General features: G+C 52.6%; 1 protein-coding gene across 3 annotated transcripts in view; it reads left to right on the top strand.

Moving 5' to 3' along the window:
* The window catches only part of DPF3 (double PHD fingers 3), a 295,203-nt gene extending 284,325 nt beyond the window's left edge, over positions 1 to 10,878 (top strand). For all 3 annotated transcript variants that reach the window (XM_061429342.1, XM_061429343.1, XM_061429340.1), the window contains exon 11: positions 59 to 10,878. In XM_061429342.1, the coding sequence (XP_061285326.1) occupies positions 59 to 129 (71 nt within the window). In that variant the 3' untranslated portion in view covers positions 130 to 10,878. The remainder of the gene's footprint in view (positions 1 to 58) is intronic.
* The last annotated feature ends 11,367 nt before the right edge of the window (positions 10,879 to 22,245 follow it).

Genomic DNA, 22,245 nt, shown 5'->3' with positions numbered 1-22,245 from the left:
AGGGGCGGGGCTTGAGGCTTGGGGAGAGGCTGCTTGTAATGCCATCTTTTTCTTGTAGGGAGCTGGAGCTGCCACTTATGCTGGGAGCTGCTCAAAGAAAAAGCCTCAGCCTTCGGCTGCCAGGCCTAGGGTCCCCGGTCACACATATAAGGTGACTTGCCATTGGAGAGGCTGAAGCAGAGCCCAGTTCAAACCTGATCAAGCCCCTACTCCCGTATATCCAGACAGACCAACTGGAAGGAGGAATACCAATCAGTAACCACAGAGCATGCGGACACAGGGCATCAAGGGGCGAGGTGTCTGCTTACCTCCTATGCGCAGGTTTCCGTTCTTCAGCCAGCCCCCACCCCTTGTTTCTGCCAGAAAGATGGTAAATTCTTGAAGAATGATCTCAGCCACAGCCCTGTGGACCCTCCCTCACATTTATCCTAGCACCAGGCCCTCTCACTGGCTCCCCATTTTAAGGTCCCATTTTGTGACCACCCATCCCGTCAATCCTGTGTGGTTTGGTGTTTCGTAATATCTATCGTGTTCCAAGAAACCTTCGCACAGCCTCCCTGCCCTCAGCTTCATCTTTCCATCCTGAACTCAGCAGAGGAACAAAGGGCTGCAGAGAAGTTTTTATTTATTACAAGCCTCCCTGGAAATTTCTAGACTCGGGACCTGGAGGCCATCTAGATGATGAAGCCCTGAAATCCCTCCTGGTACCCCCGTCTCTTTGAAGAAGAACTTTTTGCTGCTTTCTGCACCCCCAGCAGATATCCAGTGATGTCAGTGACAGCCGGGGGGGGGGGTCTCTAGATGGTGCTGGGGAGGGTGGGGGAGGCCATGAGAGGTGGGTGCAAATGCCATGAAGGTACTTCTGAGGCCCTGTCACAGCCGATCAGTATTTGCTGTCCATCAGGAATGGCTTTGCCTGGGACCAGATTGTCAGAGCTAGGGCATCCTTGAAGAGAGACCGGCCACAGCGTAGGCGGAGCTCTGAAGAGGTCAAGACTCTGCCTTCCACTCGGTCTGGGTCTGGAGCTTTCCCAGGTGGACCAAGAACCCGGGAAGGTGAGTGAAGGCTGCCAGACCAAGAATCTGAGTGTTGGTCCTGAGGACTGCAGCTCTGAGAAACCCTTCAGTATTGACATGGCACCACGGATCCCTTTTCCCGAGTAACTCCTTCCTTCTGCATCGTGTACGTTTGCCATTGTCTGCTGAGACCCGACTCTGGGAGTTTTAGGATGGGGGAAGAAATGATGATTCCCTAAACAAATAACTGGGATGATGTGATTATTTATGACCAGGGTGACCATCACGCAGAACCTTCAGCTCGAGGGCTGCTCTTGCCTCCAAAGTCCCCAGTCCATGCTGGATTCTCCCTTTGAAAAAAAAAATGTGTCGAGAAGAAAGAGGTGGGGAGGCACTCACATGCTGAGAAGTCTGTGTTGGGAGTCAGCCCCGTGGGCTGGAGCAGGCCCGGCCACCTTTGAATCTCCGCAGCAGTGGCAACAGCAGCAGTACACAGTAACTGACACATTTCTGGAAAAATCATTTGCCCAAAGGGCAGGTCTCGGTGAGCCGGAGCCTCACGTGTGCTCAGCTTCCTTGAAATCAGCTCCATTTCTGTGGTCTGGCTGCTTACAACAAAGACCCAAGTTATTTTTAGAACTTCAGCTCCTGAAAAAAGCCCTCCAGAGGCCTGGAGGCTCCAGCCACTTGGGCCACCTCTGCCCGGCTGCGACCTTCTCGCCAGGATTTGGCAAGAGCCCTCCTTCCTGGCTAATTGCTCTTGGCCAGTGGACCCGGGGCAGCCTGGCGGGGAGCCAAGCTGTGTGGATCTCTCCCCGGGTCCTTTGCAGGGTGACCTGTGGCCAGAGGCGGAGGTCAGTCCCCTGCAGGGGCCCGCGGCCTTGGAGGGAGTTCCACGGGTACATAATGATCTCGTTTAAAGGGCTGACCAGATTGGATTTCCATCTTCCTCTGGAGGGATTTCCTTCCCCCTGTTGGTTGGTGCACCCGTTTTGGATTCTGGAGGCCCAGGGAGGGTTTGGGAAGCTGCCGTGTGGTCACACCATCATCCGTTTACCCAAGAGGGTCACATCAGAGGGCCGGATTTCTTCCCCTGACGGCCCTGGCTCTCTGTCCTCCCACAAAACCCAAAGTGGGCATCCTCAAAGAATGGTTATTGGTTTTGAAGAGTCACTTTGATTTAATTTTAGGAAAAAAGTCATCAAGCTGTTCGCAAAAGCCACAAATGGCTTAAAAGCTTAAAAAAGCAAATCTGAAACCAAAACAGTGACCCTGCATGTGACAGACCCTCTTTGGAGAGTGTTCCCCACCTCAACACAGTTGATGGGTGGGGGGGAGGGGACTGTGTTCTTTCTCCAGACACGCTGGCTGCCACAGAAGCTATGAAGGTGTGATTGAGTCTTGCAGAGCAAGGAAGGTGCTGGAACCTTCCACAGGGGTGAGGGTGGCCAGGACTCTGCACTGAACATCAGGAAAGCCCAGAATTCCCTTTTCAGTTTCACTGCCTGCAGGATGGGCCCAATCCCTTCTTTCGAGACCTCAGTTTCCCCCATCTGGAAAATGGGGATGGCAAAGCCGGCTGATGAGATGGCACTTGCAGGATAATGCAAGCAAAAATCATGGTCACACTGATCACTTTGTGTATTGAAAAAAGGAAGGTGTTGGTCAACAACTGCTCTTTTTTTGAGCCCCAGAGAATGAGCTGGAATCGTGGGTGCATATGGATGCTCAGGGTTTTTGTTTTACCCCTGCCACTGAGTAGCTGTTTGACCTTGGGCAAAGGACTGAATGTCTCTGAACCTCAGTTTGCCCATCTGTGAAATGGAGATAATACGTGTCCTGCCTGTTCCACAGTGATATTAGGAGTCTTAAAAGGCATAATGTTATATAAGTCATCACTGGAAAGCTGGGCTTGTCAGGTGGGGACCCCCAAAAATGATTTTCACACCCACTTTCTCGTGTGAGTTAGCCAAGGTTAGACGCCTTCTTGGAATCGCCATTTTGACCAAAGGGGGTTTATGTTTTAAGGAACAGGCTGCCTGTGGTCAGGGTCACTAGGTCAAGCTGTGACAAGACTATTGTGACTGAGCATGGATCTGTGGTGAAAGGTGAGGATGCTGGGGCTGGGGATTTCAGAATGAAGATACTCCCTTCTATAAGGTCAGTGCAGCCTAGAACGGAGCTCTGACCTCTGGGGAGGGCCGTCATTCAGTTCAGTGTAACAGTCGCTTAAAAACTTTGGTTTTTAAAGCCCAGATCTGCTAGTTTCTAGCAGAAATGACTTGGGGAGATGACTTAACCTCTCTGGGCCTCATGTTCCACATCTGAGGAGGGGGATCTGGCCTATCCAGCAGGGTTCTTTCAGGGACTAGAGGCAATGTTGCTGAAGATCCTGGCATGGGGCTTGGGTTCCTTGGTGGGGGGAGCGGAGGGGGGGTCTCCCCTGCACCGTGGTAGCGCCTGTCACTGCACAGAGGCCACCATGTGGAGGTAAGGATGCTGCTGCCTCTCAGCTCAAAGCCCAGGCACAGCCAGGGTGCCCTGGTTCAGCTTCACCCTGATGCTGTGGCTCCCGCTAGCCAGAGAGAAGGTGCAGCTGTGGGGTCCAAGCTGGAAGTTGAAACCCTCTGTTTCCTGTAGGTATTTTCAAAACGCTGCCTTTGGGGCCTGCAGCAAATCCAGTGCAGGCACCAGAGTGAGGAAATAGAGAGACAAGGCCCCTGGTGGGATGTTCACCTTCTGACTTTTTTTCTCAACCCCGCACTGACTCAGAGCCCCTGAGGCAGGAGCCAGCCAGTCCAAAGGCGCCCCTGCTCCTGTCAATGCCCCGGAGCCAGGTAGGAGGCCTGCACAGGCCTTGGGGGCAGCTGCTTCCCTGGACTTGGCTCAGTCTGTCTGCAACCAGGATAGCAAGCCCGTGGGAGGGAGGCCAGATTCCTTCGGAGCTGGGGAGGAGAGCAGGTTTAAGGTTGGGGGAGGGTTTGGCTTTCACAGTGATGGTTTCATGATACCCTGGAGAGTTTACGCTCATGCTGCATTTGAGTCTTTGTGCTTTGAACACAGCATGATTCTTTTATGCCCTTCCCTTTAAAAGTTCAGATATTTTAAGGAAGAAAAATGAGATGATTATTATTACTCTTCCTATAGGGGCAAATTTAAGAGATAGATCTATGCTCTTGAAGAAAAATTATGGGCACCCTTAGGCTTCCCGACTCAGAGAAGAGGGGCCTCTGGTATCTTCTTTGAGTCCTTGTGTAGGAGGTGAGGGGGGAGCCCTAAGGACCCCCTTCTCTGCCCCCTAGGAGGTTCTCAGTCCAAATGCAGGTGCTGGGACCACAGCCCCCTTCCTCTCTCACTCCCTGAACCCCCAGGCTCTCCCCTGCCACTCACTGTGGGCCCCTGCTCAGGGTGTGCCTGTGTCCCAACCTTCGGGAGACATGGCTTCCTGGGTCAGAGCTGAGTTCACACTCCTGATGGAGGTGCCCTGCTTGCCTCCTTTTCTGAGCTGGACACTGGTGTCACCTAGAGCAGGCTCACATCCCTGGAGAGGGAGGAAGAGGCGGCCCTGAGGAAGGAGTGGAAAGGGTCAAAGATTTTCACTTTAGGCAAAGTAAAATGAAGAGAATTGGGGCTGGGGGAGGGCCTTTGAGGAGGGGGCCAGAAACCTGGGTTCCTCTTAGGAAGAAATCCTGCACCCAAATAACTAGAAGGCATGGGAAGAAAGAGTCGTTATAACTCATTATTTTCTCCCTAAAGGCCTAAGATTCTGGTAACATGTTTTTTTGTTTGTTTATTTCCCCAAAGGCTCAACCTCTGTCAGTTCTGGACACCAAGCCGACTCTACCTTTTTTGAGACCCCCTGGCCTCTGGACCCCTGGGTTGGGGGTGGGGCGCTTCAGAGACCAAAGCAGGCAGGAGTGATGCCCTTCATCCAGCTGGAGGTGGGAGGTACAGTGGGTCTCCTGGTTGATCGCTGTGAATTTTCCCAACCCCATAGAAAAAGCATCCTTTGACACTCATTAGTGAGATGAGCTGCTGAGGTCCTCCTGGTCTGGATGGAAGGTGAGGCGTGGTGGAGAAAGCGGTGGTAGCAAAAGCCAGGCTGGGTCACTGCCTGCCACCCTGGGAGTGGAGGACTGCCAGGTGCGGCCTTCAGAGGCATCAGGCCCGGGAGGCCCTCCCTGACCCGGTCCCCAAGCCCAGCTGGCCAGCAGTTGGGACCCAAAGAAAGAGGGGACCTGGCCAGTCCTCCCCACCGCCCAGCAAGCTGGATGGGGTTCCTCTTCTTCCTGTTGTCTGCTTCCCCTTTTGAGGATCTTACTCCCATCCCCAAAAGGATGCTTTTGGTTTCCCCGTTAGCCCAGTCTCCCCTGGACACCAGGTGAGTCGGGAAGAGGGTGGAAGCACAGATGCTTTCGTTTGCCTCAGGCCTTCAGGTCTCCCCACCCAGCCCCATGGCCCTGCGGGTTTCCCTAGGTCTAACTGGTTAGTGGTCAGAGGCAGGGCTCTGCAGCTATCAGCGGGGTTATGACTCCCCCCTTCCCCCCTCCCCCAGTTCCTGAACATTCCCAGGGCTTGGGGATCTGGTCTGGATTCTCCACAGCCACCAGCCCCGGGTGTAGAAAGAGCAGAGCAGGTGGGTTAGTTCAGGGCCTTCCAGGGAACTTGAGGGGGCTTTGACCGTGGGGAGCTGGGTCCTTTCTAGGGAGGCGGGACAGCTGAGGTAATTGTTCTGGGAGGGAGGCCAAAGGGACAGGAAGCTGTCCTTGGGTGCCGCCCGCCCAGGTGCCCTGGCTGCGGGAGCAGGGCTGGCCTGCCTTTGAGCATCTCAGCAGCTGCTCGGGGCAGGGCGTGGCTGCAGGGCGCCCTCCCCAGGCTGCTGGGAGGAGAGGCTACAGGAAGCACCTCCAGGAAACTGTCAGGCGGAGGGTCATGGTTTCCCAGAAGGAACAGAGGCCCCTGTGTGCGGGGAAAGCTTTGGAAGGGGGCAGGTTCCGAGAGGAGGCACCCTCGGGGCTCTCAGGGGGCCCTGCCCGTGTCCCTCAGATGACTGAGAACTGAGGTAACTCCCCAGGGTCCTGGGTGGGAGGCTTTGGGGGGGAGCAGAACAGGGGTCAGAGGGCCCAGGAACACCCTTGGTCATGGTATCTGTTCCCAACTGCCTCCCTCTCTTCACCCCAGTGCTTTGAAAGAAAGGCATTGCAGGCCTTCCCCCTCTTTGGCCCCACCAAGAGAAGGAAGCATTTGTGCTGATGGTGACATTTCCCAGGCAGGCCAGAGGAAGGCAGGGACCGGGACTGGCCGGCAGCCAGAACCCTCTTCGACAGAGATATAATGACTAATCATGACCTCTAGCCCAGGCAGCGAGCAAAGCGACCATTCAGGACGGCACCAACCCAGTATGGCAAAAAAAAAAAAAAATGTTGCTGTGGTGGGGAAGAGAGAGGGTAAGCAGTCATTGTAGGAAATGAGGGGCGGGGGTGTGAGCCCCTAAGATCTCTGTTCTCTCTCAACAACACCCCTCAAGTCTTCAGGTTGTATTCATATAGACTGCATCCTGTTTGCTTGTCTCTCTGCATCTCTATAATTCCTATCTATGTTATTAGTACGGATGATGAGAACACAGATGCACACACACACCCGTGGCTTAGGGAACCAAAGCAAACCTTTATGTTGCTGCAGAATGAGAAGGAGAACCTGCTGGTAACCAGAAGCCACCAGACCAGATGCTTTCTTTCCCCGAGGTTCCTGCAGGCCAGCTCCCCCAGCTTCCAGCCCCTGCATAACCGCAGGGAATTGGAAAGGAATCCCTGCACTTGGAAAGTCATTGGCAGTGAGGACTCTCTCGTCCCTCTCCTCTGCTTCCTTGGGGGAGATGTTTGGCAATAGTTGGGGACCTGGAAAAAAGTCTTGATTCTGCTTTCTGTTGAAAGGATGCAAAGATTTTCTGGGTAACACTGGGGTTGTGGTTTTGTTGACTTTGCCCTTTTATGATCATTCCCCACCGAGACATGGGTTCTCCTCTTCCTTACCCAGCCTTCTCCCTTCCCGCACCATCCCTCCCTCCCCTCCTGCCAGGCTGGATGCTGCAGGATGGAGTGGTAGTGGAAAGAAACAGTAGCCCAAAAGAAAAGGAAAACACTTTCTCCCTGCACATTTTCACCATGTAGTTGAAGGCCTAAATTAGGTACTAGAAAAAAAAAGGAAAACACAAATATGTGAGTGAGAGCATGAAAACATAAAACAGTTATCCCCGAGCAGAGGTGGTGGGGGCAGGTGGCTGGAGAGAGGCAGGGTAGGGAGGCAGGGCTCATCAATGCATCTGGCCCCTGTGGCATTTGGGAAGGCAGAGAGTCACACTTTGGCAAGAGATGCTCAGATGCTTAAGGGGCATTCGTGCCCTGGACCAGGGAATGGAACATGTCCATCCTTGTGCCCACCACTCATCTGCTCCATTTGCCCACTCTGGGCATCTCTCCTCCAGAGGCGCATGAACACATTTCCTGCCTGCCATGAAGGACTGCTGGGCAGGCTGGTACCGGCCTAAACACTTGGTGGGGTATGTACTACAGGCCGGGCAGTGTGCCAGATACCACAGGGTCTGGAGGAATAAAGTACATCCCAGCCCAACCTTTCAGGTGCTTTTCAGCCTTAAAATTCCACCCCCTCAAACCACCCTGATCACATGTCAGATGGCATGCCATCAGGGAAGGTATGAGTGTGTTTGGTCTCTGTTTAGGACACATGTTGGTCAGTAGAAGATGAGTAGGCCTAGGCGTCCCGTTATTCTCACCCTCTGGGGCTGGGGGAGAGGAGCGCAGTTGACATCAGCCCGGTTGCTTTTAAGTCTCTGAAGCACTGGCTGCCCTGGGAAGATGAGAGCCTTAACAGGAACGGGAGTGAGATGATGAAGGCACCTGGGCTGGAGTGTGTTGCCAGCTGGAGGGACTCAGAGCCTGGGCCTCCAGAAGCTGCCTCTGGGCCACTGGGTGATGGGCAGGCAAGTGCAACTGGCAGGGCCTGATCAGAGGTCGAAAGGGACCCTCACGATGGCCTTGTCCAGTCCCCACTGGAGGAAGCAGAGATGAAGATTGGTGGGATGCAGGCCTCATGCATGGGTTGGGTGGACTCCCACGGAGACCCCAGCCAGGCTGTCCCAGCTGCACAGCATTTCTGGCTTGGAGGTGGGGGGGGAGGGCATGTCAAAGGTGTTTTCAGTAAACCTTCTCTGTCCTCCTTTGGCCAGGTGCTCGTCAGATCTGAGCTTCATGCTCCACTAGACTCCCACTGTCTGACAGCATCAGAAATTGGCTATTTGCTCCAGCTCGTCCTTCCTCTACACACGTCACAGACAGATTCCAGTTCTAGCTACTCCCTGAAGAAGCCGCCCCAAACTGGCTTTCAGGCTGAGCACCTGGGCTAAGGGGAAAGCTCGTATCTGCCCCTGGGTTGGTATCAGCTCAGAGTTGGCCTAAAGCAGCCTTCACTTCCTCCGCTGGGCAGGTTCTGGGAAACGCTCTTCCCTGGACAGCACTGGCTCCCAGAAGGTGGTTTTGTGATCTCTGTGGAGAGTCAGGGACACGAGGCTTTCATGATGCTTGGCTGAGGGTCTGGTTTTAAAGTGCTTGAGAACCCGAAGTGCATTCTGGGGCTTGATCTACCCATCTGTTTGAAAGCCTTTGGGCAAGGCTCTTCCTATTGACCCAGTTTCAGCAGTGTCTTGTGCCGGCAGGAGGAGAGAGAGGAAGGCCATCTGACTTGGATCCCATCTAGGCCAGACTGGCAGCACCTCCCCCAGGCAGCCGGCCTCAGACCCTGAGCCCACAACCCACCCTCACCCCTACCCCTGGCTCCATGAAGGGTGGACACTGCTGGCCCAGTGGGCTGAGCCCCGAGATGGTCTTCCCTCCTCTTCTACTCAAGTCTACTCTCAGGCTGAGAATACAGTCTGCTCAGACCCATTCCCAGTCTGAGGGTGACCCACTGGGCCAATTAGGAAGTGGAAGTCTGGGGGAGGGACCGTCCCATCCACATCACACAGTCCACTGGATTAAGAGTCACAACAAGTCCTCAACTGGGTCTGCATCTCGCTTTCCAAATGTGTTTAGATCGAGGGCAGTTTTAAAGCCCAGTTTTGATGACATTCCCCTTTGAGAGCCAAGAAATGGAATATCTCTGCCAGGAAACGAAGATAAATTGATTTTCTTCTAGCTGCCTGAAGTCCCACTATGTTTCTCCTCAGAGAGAGGCTGATTGTGGCAGCTTTGATGTCTTCCTGGGATTCCTCTGGATAAGCTGTGGCCCCAGGGGTAGGGAGGCTGAAGGGGGTCCCACAGGAGGGGACACTGGCCCCAGTGTCGTGGGAGGAGGCTCAGGCCTGTGCAGGCTCTGGTTGAAGAGAGAGCGTGAGGAGCCTGGGAAGGGGTTCCTCGAGCTTTCACACTGCCTGACCCAGCTGGTGAAGAGACCCTTGTGCCTCACAGCTTCAGGAATTTACCATCCTCGGATTGCTATGGGCTGTGGTTGGAAAGGTGGCCCCTGGAGATGTTCCAATGACCTCCAATTGCCAAGGGTCCATTTGGACCTCTAGACCCACAGATAAGAGGCAAACTGGGTGTCACTTCTTCAGGTGTGGTCACAAGAGAGGAGGCCATTTTCACAGTGTATGCCCATTATTCCAAAATGCCTTCTAGTCTCTTCTACCCGCATCTCTTACATCTCCTGAGTTGGTAGGTGGGTTCTTTACCACTAGAGCCATCTGGGAAGCCCTACTCTTCTACTCACCCTGCCTCAACTCTTTGCAAAACTCTTAGTCATAAATGAATGGCCAAGAGAGTTAACCTCCAGCAACAGGAATGCCTGCTAACAAAGGTCTTCCTTTTATGCTCCCTTGAACTCCCTCCTCATTGGACCTTGGGATCCAACACCCATTACCTCCTGCTTGATGGGAGAACTTAGAGTTGTCCAGCCTTGAGCCACTTGAGTACCTCAGACAATGTCCAGGATTGAGGTAGACACAGCTTTCATGAGGTTAGAGAGAAGGGCTCCAGACTTAGGAAGTTGCAATGGCCCGAGGAGATCTCCGTTGGCACCTCTAAAAAGCCACCACAGCAACAGACAGACAAAAGCCCCCGTTCTCCCACCCCACAGCCTCTTTCAGGTGTGATGTGATTGTCGTCTCAGCCGTAGATGTGTGTGCCCCACTCTGCTCCTCTGTCTTCTGGGGGTGCTCCTTTCTCCTGTGTGTTAAGTTCCCACTGCTCCTGCTGTGAACAGTGCTGTGATGTTTCTGCCCTGTCTGAGGGGTATTACAACGTCTCTCAGTGTTTCAGTATTGGAGATGAGGCTGTGCTACATCTCCCAGCGTCCTAAGAGGACACGCGGGTTCTGTGACTTCCCAGAGAGTGGGTGTACTGTGAGCGTCCAGGAGGATCTCCAGGTGGGAAGCACCCCACACCTGGAATTGGATCCACTGGCAAGGACTTGTCCAGAAGCCGGGTCCACTGCTTCCTTCAGAAGAGGGCCGTTGGGAGGGCTGCCTGTGAGCCAGGATGCTGCCCTCTCCCCTTGCCTTCCTCCTGTCCTGACCTGGCTTCTGGGAGAGGCGCCAAGGAGAGGTCAAGTCCCGTAGCCAATGGGAAGTGGGCATCGAGCAGCCTTTATCTTGGGGACCCCTGGACATCCCAGCCCCTCCATGGAGCCCTTGAACCTCCACAAAGACTGAGTCACAGGCCATGTCCCTTACTTGCTGTGGTTGTATCTTGTTCTGTGGTTGGTTAGCAGTGTTGACGATCTATGTAGTGAATCTTTTTGTCTGCAATTTAGAGAATGTGTAAACAAATAAAAGGTTTTAAAACTCTTGGCAATTTTTGGTTCTTCTCTCCCCACCCACCTTCCCACGCCCCCTGCTGCTCCCCATCTTTAAAAACCATTTGCAAATGTATAGAGCCTGTGTGAGTAGACCCCTTTCGTTCTGGGGTGTCCAGTGGGACTACATGCCTGTGCATGTGTGCTAGGCTCCAGGGAAATGCTGGAGCTTCCAGGTTGCAAGGAGATTCCAGAGGCGAGGAGTCTTCCAGGTCCCAGTTGCTCTTGCGGATGGAATTCTGACCCCATCACACACAAGCTCCAGTGAAGACACGGTCATGGTAGCTTTCGTGGGCACAGCAGGCAGCTCCACCACAAGCGCCATCTCATGAGTCCTCTGAGAAGATGGCAGGGCATCCTGAAGAGAAGCCCCTGAAGTTTCCGGGGGAGGTAAGGCCAATGATTCAGAGATGACTCACAGCTGAGGTGGTTGCAGCAGTGGGGAAAAGAGAGACCTCAGGCTCAGGACCAATCTAGAAACCAGCTGAATCACTGCTCCTCCCCTGTCAGGTCGTCGCCTGTAGGCAGTGAGATGGCTGCCCTGGGTGAGGGGCAGGAAGTTCACAGGAGACAAGTCTGCCCGGAGTCCCCAGCCTGCTTAGCAACCTCCTTAAAGGCACAGCCTCTGGGTGCAGGATCTGAACCATGTAGAAGTGGTTTTTGGAGGCTACATCTTGGGTATCAGTCTAAACACATTCAAGGTAAATAAGTAAGTAAAACTTCTACTATGTGCTAGGCACTCAGGATACAGCAGAGAAATAAGACCCCACACCCATGGAGCTTACAAACCACATAGGTAATAATATGACATAAGAGGGATGCAGCCAGGGGACATCTGGGGAGCCAGACCACAAGCAGGGACTTCTGATCTCAGTGTGCTTTTAGTTGGAGTCTATTGTGTTTTTTGGAAGACACAGAAGGACATGCAGTGGGGAAAGACGGGATCTGATGATTAAATGTTCCACTGTCCTGCAATGTCATCACACACCTTCAGCCTTTCCTTTCAGAAGTGGGGTATGGGGCAGTTCTTTCTAGCAGAGGGGACGTTGATCATGGTTGCAGACACAGGCTGTCGAGCAGAAAGGCCAGGCCTTCACCCAGGATGGTCTAAGGTGGGAGCTGGGTGGGTAATGCTGAGCTGCTCATTCCAGGACTGGGGGACTCAGGTTCGTAACCAAGTTCAGGCAGGAAAAGATGGCATAAACACAGGGGATCTGCATGTAGGGAATGTGATGTTTCCACTCTGAGACCGGGGAACCAGCTTTACATCCCAGACTCAATCCACCATTTCCTGAGAGAGGGCTCCTGGGGAGGCAATGGGTCTTAGGGCCCGGGAAAGTGACCTAGTATACAGATCAGACACTGATGTTGCTTCAGAGGGTGGCAGGGATGAGGGAAGGAGAGGAAAACTGGAGGGACCCACATTATGCTCAAACTCAGAGCAGAACAGGTTTCCTTTGTTCTGTTCCTGGTCAGAGGAGAAAGCATGGGGAGGAGGGGCTAAGGAGAAGGGACGGGTGGGATAACCCCTGGTGTTGGAGAGTTGAAGGGGGTGGGCTGGTGACAGAGATGGTGTGACTTCTCCTTCTTGGTGGAGCAGAAAGGAGTCAGAAGGTCTCAGTCTCATGTTATCTTGCTGGGTGACCTTAGACTTGTAGATATAGCCAAGACTGATACAAAGCCAGCCCCAAGCTTAGGCAGGCTTGGGGAAGGAGCCAACAGATCAGGGCAGTACCCATGTGGAGAACTTGCGCCTGTCCTTCTGGCTTGGGTCAGAGGCTCTGGGATGTCCTGCAATGTCTGACTCCAAGCAGCCCTGGGAAGGACATGATTTCATGCCAGACACCAGGAAGCTGGAAGGCTGGGTCATTCTACAACACTGGGTTTTCAAGTACAGGGGCCTAGGCTTCTAGAAGGGACTTTGGAGATGTCCAGAGGTGTCGTGAGGCAGGGGTGGAGAAAAGGTTCCTAAGCCCCGAACTTGAAGCAAATGATGACTAGCACACAATTCAGTTCAGTCGCTCAGTTGTGTCTGACTCTTTGTGACCCCATGGACTGCAGCACACAGGCCTCCCTGTCCATCACCAACTCCTGGAGTTTACTCAAACTCTTGTCCATTGAGTCGGTGATGCTATCTAACCATCTCATCCTCTATCATCCCCTTCTCCTCCTGCCTTCAATCTTTCCCAACATCGAGGTCTTTTCAAATGAGTCAGCTCTTCTCATCAGGTGGCCAAAGTATTGGAGTTTCAGCTTCAACATCAGTTCTTCCAGTGAACACCCAGGACTGATCTCCTTTAGGATGGACTGGTTGGATCTCCTTGCAGTCCAAGGGACTCTCAAAAGTCTTCTCCAACACCACAGTTCAAAAGCATCAATTCTTTGGTGCTCAGCCTTCTTCACAGTCCAACTCTCACATCCATACATGACCACTGGAAAACCCATAGCCTTGACTAGACGGACCTTTGTTGGCAAAGTAATGTCTCTGCTTTTTAATATGCCGTCACTAGCACACGGTTCTGATTTAATCCATTTCATATATTGCTGTTTGCTGCTTTAAACACACACACACACCCGTGTAAAAACATCTTTGGATTTTCATGATAGGAGGAGCCTTTGAGGCTTCAGGAGGCCATTGTGGGCCCACCACCCTCTGCCCAGACGTGACTGGACCCCGCCTTTGGTCCCAGCCTTCTCCAAAGGAGGCCTGCCGCTGGACGCTCCTCCCCTGGGTTTGTCTTAAACAGCCGGAGCAACATCCTTCACCACCAGGGCTTTCACTTCCTCCTCTGCTGGGGGTCCCTGCAGCGCGCCCCTCCCCACCCTGGCTCAGACGGCCGCTCCCCTGTCACCTCCTGTCACAAGCCGCAGCCCCTGCCGTGCTCCAGCGGGGCCAGAACAACAGTGTGTTCCCAAGACGGGTGGGTTGAGAACCAGTTTGGGCTAAACTTGAGGTAATTAGCATTGTTAATGCTCGTTCTGTGATATTACAGCTGTGAGCCTCATTAAAGTGCTCTCCAGGGGGAGGCGAGCAGAGATTCAGGTGTCAGCGCTGCTCCTCACACCCGCGCCCGCCTGCCAGCGCCCAGCCTCTGCTCAGAAGCCGAGTCTGCTGGCATCTGGGCCGGCCCGCCGCTCTCAGCTGGGACTCGCCCCTCCCGCCCCTCTCTCCAGCCCAGCAAGCTCGGAGTCTCTTCCATCCAAAGAGAAACGTGCCCTCAGGAGGGAGCAGAATGGCTGCCACTGGCCCTTGTGACCCCCAGACCAGCTCAGAAAGAAAGAGGTCTTCATGGGAGCAGGAGGCCTGAGCCTGCCTTCTGCCTGCGTCCTGGAGCTTTTTATCCAGAGCGGTTCCTTTCTTCCCTTCCCACCCCTTCAGAGAAAAGCCAAGGCCCTGTGCACACCCCGCCACCTGCACCCTCCACCTCCTGGCGGGAGTTCCCGGCTCTCTCGACTGGCATCTGCTGGGGCGGCCCCTCCTCAGGAAGAAACCTGAGTCCCTCTGGCTTCCGTGTCTGGGATTCCTGATTGCTGGAAGCCGAGGCAGGGGACGGACTATTTGCCAAACAGAGAAACATGAAACGTTCCTCAACCCCCTTGAAACCTTGAGGAAAATAATGCCAGCCCCCTCCAGGGACTAAATAGAGGCTCAGCCCCAAAACAGAGGGAAAACACAATTCCAGAGAGTCTCCCTGGGGGGCTGAGGGACCTGAGGAGGGCCTGGCAGGGGTCCCAGACCCTTCGGTCATCTCTCCTTTCTGCTCTCCTCACACCTCTGAGTGCTCTGTGTTCATGGAGATGCTCAGAGGGGGTCATCTCAGCCAATCTGATTAATATAACATCAATGTCTACTGTGGGCTGCAGCCTGGGGGTGAGGTCATCTAGAGCTCGGTGTCAACAGTAGAGGTTTCCCACGAGAACCACCTGCCAGCTGCGGGGACAGTGTGTACACAAATGGCTCTAATTCAGGATGGAATGAGGGATGATGGTCCTGAGTGTACGCAGTAAGGGAGAACAGGTCCAGAAAGGTTGGGGGCATTGGAGCAGAACCAGGAGGGATGCTCAGGACTACAACAGCAGTGATCTGGAATTCAGCAGTGGGCTGAATTCCAAGTGGAAAGGACGATGGGAACAAAGGCCTCCCCTACCCACCCCCCGCCCCCTGCTGCTTTATTCTAGGAACTTTAGGTTGGCCTGAGACCTGTATCGTAGGTCTTGAGACCCAGGCTGCCTCTTGGATCTAGGGCAAACTCTTCCATGGAGTCCTAGTTGCTGTCAAGACCACACAGAGGCTGAGAGCTGGTGTTGGAGGCTTTGAGTCCTTAACCTGTGAGAGATGAGTCTGAGGTCTTCCAGCAACTCTCCTATCATTTCACCTGACGTGTGGGCTGGGATCCTGTAACTTGTATGTCCTCTCCCCTTCCTCTAGGCATCTGCCCTAAGGACAGCTCCTTATACTGTGCCCAGCTCTTCAAACCTTAGTGTGCCTCCTTACTAGGCGGTGTCTTTCAATCTTCATTTCCCACAGCTACTCAGAGCTTCTCCACCCTTCCATTCTGTCTTTGGTCAATGTGTCTGAATTGGTTCTACGTAGAATGTCACTCCCCGGGTTTTCCACACAGACACTTTAAAGGCTCCACTCAGCCTTCTGTCCTCATGGAACCTTTTCTGACTTGCCCCGGGAGCAGCCATGCCTGTCTTAGAGTCCCAACTATGACTGGTACACACCTCTCTTACAGTGCCTGGCACTCCCTGCCCCATTTGTGAGGTTTCTTGCTGGACTCCCCCATCAGGCTGAGCTTTTTAAGGGCAAAGGCTGTGTCTTATTCATGGTTTAATCCCAGCTACCCTGGTACATGTTCAGTGAATGAATGAATGGATACATGGATGATTAGAGGGATGGATACGTGAGTGAGTGAATAAGCAAACCAGAGGAAATAAAGTGTATGTGTAGAGGGGTGTGGAGCATAGTTGGCTTCAGAGATATAGGTATTTTTCCTTCTGGGGAAAGGCCTTGGCAAAATTAGCTGCAGGTTTGCACGGGCACTTGCCCTTCTTGGGAGAAGGTGGCTCTATTGGGTGGGAAGGACTGGGTGGCTGAGCGTTTACTCATCTCTCTGCTGGGTGCCTGCAGCACACTTAAAACCTGAATCCTTCGAGTCCCACTGCATTATTGCTGCTGCTGCTAAGTCACCTCAGTCGTGTCCGACTCTGTGCGACCCCATAGACATCAGCCCACGAGGCTCCCCCGTGCCTGGGATTCTCCAGGCAAGAACACCGGAGTGGGTTGCCATTGCCTTCTCCAATGCAGGAAAGTGAAAAGTGAGAGTGAAGTCGCTCAGTCAGGTCCGACTCTTAGCGACCCCATGGACTGCAGCCTACCAGGCTCCTTCGTCCATGGGATTTTCCAGGCAAGAATACTGGAGTGGGTTGCCATTTCATTCTCCAACTGCATTATTAACAGGATCTATATTAAGTGGGCCACCCTGTGTTCCTCTTAAAGGAAATCCACTTGCACTTAAAGAAATAATAAATTATGAAAACGATCTCCATGCTTCTCTGGGGTAAAAAAGACCAGCTTTCTCTTTAAAGAGCTCATAAAGGACCCTGGAAAAAAAATAGATGGTTAGATTAGTCCCTCTAATCTAAGCACAAACTCAAGTCATTGATAAAGAACACCTAAATGTACAAGGTTTAAAACTGGTGGTTTATAACTACCCTTTGATTTTAAAGGACACGATCTTCCTCCAACTCGAACTGACATTGGAGAAGGGGTGGATGCACCTTCTGGGGTGATCTTGTGCTTTTGTTGTGTCATAAAATCATTAGCTTTCCTCTAGCTATGCCAGTTAAAATATACACTGTTCTCAGAACCGTATGCTTTTAATTATGTTTTGAGGCCAAAACTATTACCCCTGGGGATATAGTCCCAATTACTTAATGGAAGTCAGTGAGAAAATATATTTCAGTTACAAAAGTCACTGGACTCTAACACTTGGAGGCCCATTTGTGGACTGGAAGGAGACACCAGGAAAGTTCATGGCTGCCTCAGTGGACACTATGAAACTCAAAACTGCTGGTGGAGGGGCTTTGGGGCCTGAGAATGCTTGAAAGGAAGGCTGGCATTGCCACTTGAAGTAACTGTTGGCAGGAATGTTACATGACCTCCGAGAGCCTCAGTTGCATTACCTGTAAAATGGGTACGATGACACCCACTTTTTGAGTTGCTGTGAAGGTTGAAGACAGTGACGTGTGTATAGTGCCTGGTGCACAGGGTCCTTCTTCTCTCTTCTCCTGCCACCCACTCTCTCACACTTTAATGACAGATGTGACAATCTCTTCCATCCAGGAGAAAAGGTAAATAAGATCTTGTCCCTTAAGAAACTTAGGAGGCACAAGAGGGCCAAGGAAAATATGTGGCTGGGGAGTCTGAGACACGTGGCTTTGCCTTTGTCTCTCAATGGAGATAATTACCTCCACCTTGTATATTGCATTTGTAGAAGATGAAATGAGACTACTCAGGTAGAGACCTTGGGTCTGTACCTGGCACTGGATAGGTGCCCACAAAATAGTTGTGTGGTCCCATATGGTTAAGATTACTCACCGAAGTGAGGGGAATGTGGCAAATGTCACAGAGCTGTCAGACGATGTGCCATGAGAGTTCAGGGGAGAGGACTTCCAACTGGAGAGAAAGCCATGGAGGCTTCAGAGAGGAGGTGGCATTTCCACACATCAGGTGATGGGAGGAGGAAGAAGAGGGAGATCATTCCAGGCATGTGTGAGGAGACAAGAAAATACAAGAAAATGTGACTGGCAGTCCAGGCTGAGCAGTGTGTAAGGAGTTTTAATACCTGAGGCAGGGAAGCCTGGGGCTGGAGTCTGACCTGGAAAGCCTTCAGTGAGGGGACGGAGCAGGGAGCTTTGAAGGAAAGCTGTTAAAGGTCCCTGAGTATGAGGCATTAGTGTAAACTGCCCCTGTGATTTGTGAACTGCTCTGCATTTGAGGTGGGGATGAGGGAGACCCCTGGTTCTCCGACCAGGGCCCTGTCAGTCAGAGCCTGCTGGTGACCACAGGAGGACAGACTTCCTGGGCGAAGGCCAGATGCCAAGGGTGTGTGGGCGGGAGTGCCCAAGCCAGGGGGTTTGGGTTGAGAAGGAGGGCCAGAGGCTGCAGCCCCTTTGCTCTCTGCCCTTTCTACGCCTCCTCCTCCCTTCCTTTCCTCTCTTTCTCTTTCTTGGAGCTGCTGAAGGCTGGGGGAGGGCTGGAAACTACCAGGAACACAGGGGCAGAGACCCTGCTGGGATTGGGAAGGGAACAGGAAAGGCTAGGGAGCTGGGATGGCCAGGGTGTGTCCCATTGGCCTGGTCTCGCCCTCCTGTGAGTCCTTTGGGGTCTGCAGCCCAGGTCACGAGGGGCGTAGCTCTCATGGTGTCAGGGAGCTGGGCCCCGCGTCCGACCCTTGGATAACCCTTCTCTAGTCCATGGATGGGCTTCCAAAACTTGGCTGTAAAGTCATGTGTGTGTCTGTCTGCCTGGTTTCCTCAGGTTCTCAACGGGATCTGCAGCCCCCCCAGAGCGGAGGCACCCCTTGTCCAAGCAGATGAGGAAACTTCGGCCTGGAGAGGGAGCCTGACTCGCTGGGTCCCGCAGCTGGTTAACTGCCAGCCAGGGCCACTTGCCATTTCTTCTGCAAAGGGTGTATGTTGGGAGAGCCGGGAGAGCCATGGTGCTGGGAGCTGACCCAGGGGTGGGAACAGTGAGGAGAGAGAGAGGGGAGAGGGAAGAAAGGAAAGCCCAGAATTGCCCAGGGATTAACCATCTGTGTGTTTTGTGGGGGCCAGTCCCCCCAGGACACCTGATCCCCTCCTCCAGGTATTGTTCAAGTTTTTTCCCAGGGATGGACTGGGCTGGGCTGGGCTGGGTGAGTGGGGGTGGGGCAGAGCGGGGAGGGAAGGGAGAGAGATTGAAGACAGCAACAAGGGGAGAGTGTGCGGAGTAGGGGAGGAAAAGATGGGCACCCCAGGGGCACAGGACGTGGGCGGCCCTCCTCTGCTGCTGCCCAGGGCCTTGGGGCCTGACGGATGTGAAGGGAGGCTGAGGGCCTCCACCACCAGAATTCTCCACAAACCCAAACTCGAGGGCTTGCTGTCTGGAACCTGGGTCTTGCCGTTAGTTCGTATTCTCTTCACTCCCCTCAGTCCCACCACCTCTTCTTTCCCACACTCACAGGGCAGCCGTTGCTGGCTCTGAAATCGCAGACTCTGGCAGCAGGAAGGGACCTGAGGGACCGGCCCAGTGGTTTTCAAAGTGGAGCTCTAACAGACCTCGCGGGGCTCCCTGAGATGAACAGGTGTGCAGCTGGAGCAAGCACACTTGTGCCTAATTGGCCTCCCGTCTGCATTTTTGTGGGGGGAAAGAGCTCCTTGGCTAAAAAAACACGAATTCTAAGCTTCTTCTCCCCCCACCCTGCCCCCACCACACACCTTATAGAAAGGGAAACCAAGGTTGAGGCTTGCTGCAGGTGACAGGGAATCTGGGCTTGTTTTCAGGTCAGGCCTCCCAAACTCAGACCAATTGTCTGATCTCTTCCTTCTCCCTGGCTTCTGAAGGCCAGAAAGGCATTGCAGAGGAGAAGTGATGGGCCTGGGTGGTTTTGGAAGCCAGGGAAAGGATGATGTCTGAGAGCCAGGAGTGCAGCTCTCTTGCCAGCAAAGCCTGGGGAAATTCTCTCCGTTGCCCCGCTGCTAGAATCCTGGGTCCTTCTGCTCCTGCTCAGCAGGGAAACAGGGTCGGGGGACAAAGGGCAGGGGTGGAAGGGAGACCTTCAGTTTCATCTTCTGGAGGTTTAGACTCTTTGCTCCTCCAACCCAGGGGTGTTGGGATGACTCTGTGTCCTTGTCAGCCTGGTGGGATGCTCTGACAAGCCTGTCTCTCTATCTTTCAAGGCTGAGTAGACAGATGAAAACAGCCCCAGCCGCTGAGCCAGTGCTCCAAGCAGAGGTGGCTTCTGGGCAGCTGCTGATGGCCTCATTTACATATATGCAAATGATGCCTGGCTCCTCTGTTTTCCAGCGTTATCCAGGCAGACCCAGGTGCTGCTGGAAGAGCCTCAGATTCTGCATCAAAATAAGCCTCTTGAATAGGGTATTTTTTGGTCTTCCAACGTGAAATTTCCTTTGAACTCCTAAGTCCCTGGTACCTTTCTCAGTCCTCAGGCCCCGGCTCTAGCCCATTCCAATTGTGTTAGCTTCTCAAAGCCTAGGAATCAGAGCTGAAGAAGCAGATTTGGAGATAACCAAGATTAGAGGGTAGAGTTCAACCTGGGCAGCCAGGAGGTTCTAGGTGCTGATCCCCGTTCTGCCGCTGGTTCCAGGTTACCTGAGGTCAGCCTCCTAACCTCTCTGCGCCAAAGTGCACCGATGAGTAAACAAAGAGAGGGACTGAAGGCCCTTTTCGGCTCCAACAGTCTGCAAATGTTTGTGAACATCTGTGCATTAAGGGTGTCTGGTTGTAAAAAACACACATAGCAACACAAGGCCACTGAGCTGAAATAGAGTGACATATTAGGAGGACACAGGGTGTCTCAAGTACACAGGACTGGCAATGACGGGTTCAGAAGGGGAGGGGAAGTAGGGTAGGGAGGACTGTCTCCCCCATCTCTTCTTTTAGCTCTCTTCTGGGCAACGGCTTTAATTGTGTTTCTTGAGACTGATTATTCTCTGTTCCTCAATGAAAATGAATATCCCTCAATACCAAGTCCAGGGAGAGTAACTCACAGAGACTGAGTCAAATGTCTATCAGGCATCTGATTCCAGGTTCCTAGAAGAGAGCAACTAATGGTCTGGCTTGAATCAGGTGATCCCACTGGTCCAATTAGCCAGGAGGCCAGGGACATGGAGGAAACACATGGCTGCCTGAGGCCCATAGTCGGACTCTGAGGGAAGGTTTCCAGGGGCTGGGCAGACACAAAAGAAGTCCACCACATCCTACTAAGTATAAAGTGCTGAATTACGGTGAGAGCTACTGAGTCTTTACAATAGGACAGACACTGGGCTAAGAATTTCCTACAAGGTTCAACAAACCAGTAAATTAGTTGTTATTATCACATTTAGTCCTTACAGCTATCATTGCAAGTGGGTTTCATTATTCTGCCCATTTTACTTACTCCTTGGAAGGAAAGCTATGACAAACCTAGGCAATGTATTAAAAAGCAGAGACATCACTTTGCCAACAAAGGTCCATATAGTCAAAGTTATGGTTTTCCAGTAGTCATGTATGGATGTGAGAGTTGGACCATAAATAAGACTGAGCACTGAAGAATTGATGCTGTCAAATTGTGGTGCTCGAGAAGACTCCTGAGAGTCCCTTGGACTGTATAGAGGTCAAACCAGTCAATTATAAAGGAAATCAACCCTGAATATTCATTGGAAGGACTGATGCTGAAGCTGAAGCTCCAGTACTTTGGCCACCTGATGGGAAGAGCTGACTCATTGGAAAAGACCCTGATGCTGGGAAAGATTGAAGACAAAAGGAGAAGGGAGGGCAGAGGATGAGATGGTTGGATAGCATCACCTACTCAACGGACATGAATTTGAGCCAACTCTGGGAGAGAGTGGAGGACAGAGAAGCCTGGTGTGCTGCAGCCCATGGGGTCTCAAAGAGTCAGACACAACTTAGTGGTTGAACAACAACAACCCATTTTACAGATGGGGAGCCTGAGGATTGGTGAGGTTAAATAATTTGCCTAAGGTCATGCAGCTTATACAGCTGAGATTCTCACCTGAGTCTCTCTGAGCATCAGATTTATCTTCTCTAAAACAGTAACTTCTATTCAGCAGGACTATTGTGAAGATTAGTGATGTAAGGTATGACCAGTGGTTGGTGGAGTGCTTGGCATGTAGTAACCACTAATTTAGGGTGAAGTGGCTCTTTGGCCAGTGCTTGAAGTCCTGTAGGGACTGGGGATTCAGTAACTTCAATAGCAGGTAATTCTACCTGTAGGCAGTCCTGACTATTAAAAAGTTCTTTATTTCCTGAGCTTTTGGACTAGAATGAAACTGGACTCTCAGTAACTTCTATCTACTGGCCCTAGCTCTATCAGTTAGGGGCTACGGTAGGCAGAATCATGACTCAAAGATGTTCACGTCCTAGTCTCAGAATCTGTTATGTTACATGACAAAGGGGAACTGAAGAAGGAATCAGTTGACCTTAAAATAGAGATGGGTTTAATATAACCACACAGGTCCTTATGAGATAGAAGAAGGAGGCGGAAGAGTCAGCTTCAAAGTGACATGATGTCAGAAAGACTCAATCGGCCATTCTTGGCTTTGAAGACAGAAGGGGCTGTGAGTCAAGGACTG

The sequence above is a fragment of the Bos javanicus genome, chromosome 10, assembly GCF_032452875.1.
Source record: "Bos javanicus breed banteng chromosome 10, ARS-OSU_banteng_1.0, whole genome shotgun sequence".
Taxonomy (NCBI): domain Eukaryota; kingdom Metazoa; phylum Chordata; class Mammalia; order Artiodactyla; family Bovidae; genus Bos; species Bos javanicus.
This window is presented reverse-complemented; position numbering and strand designations above follow the sequence as displayed.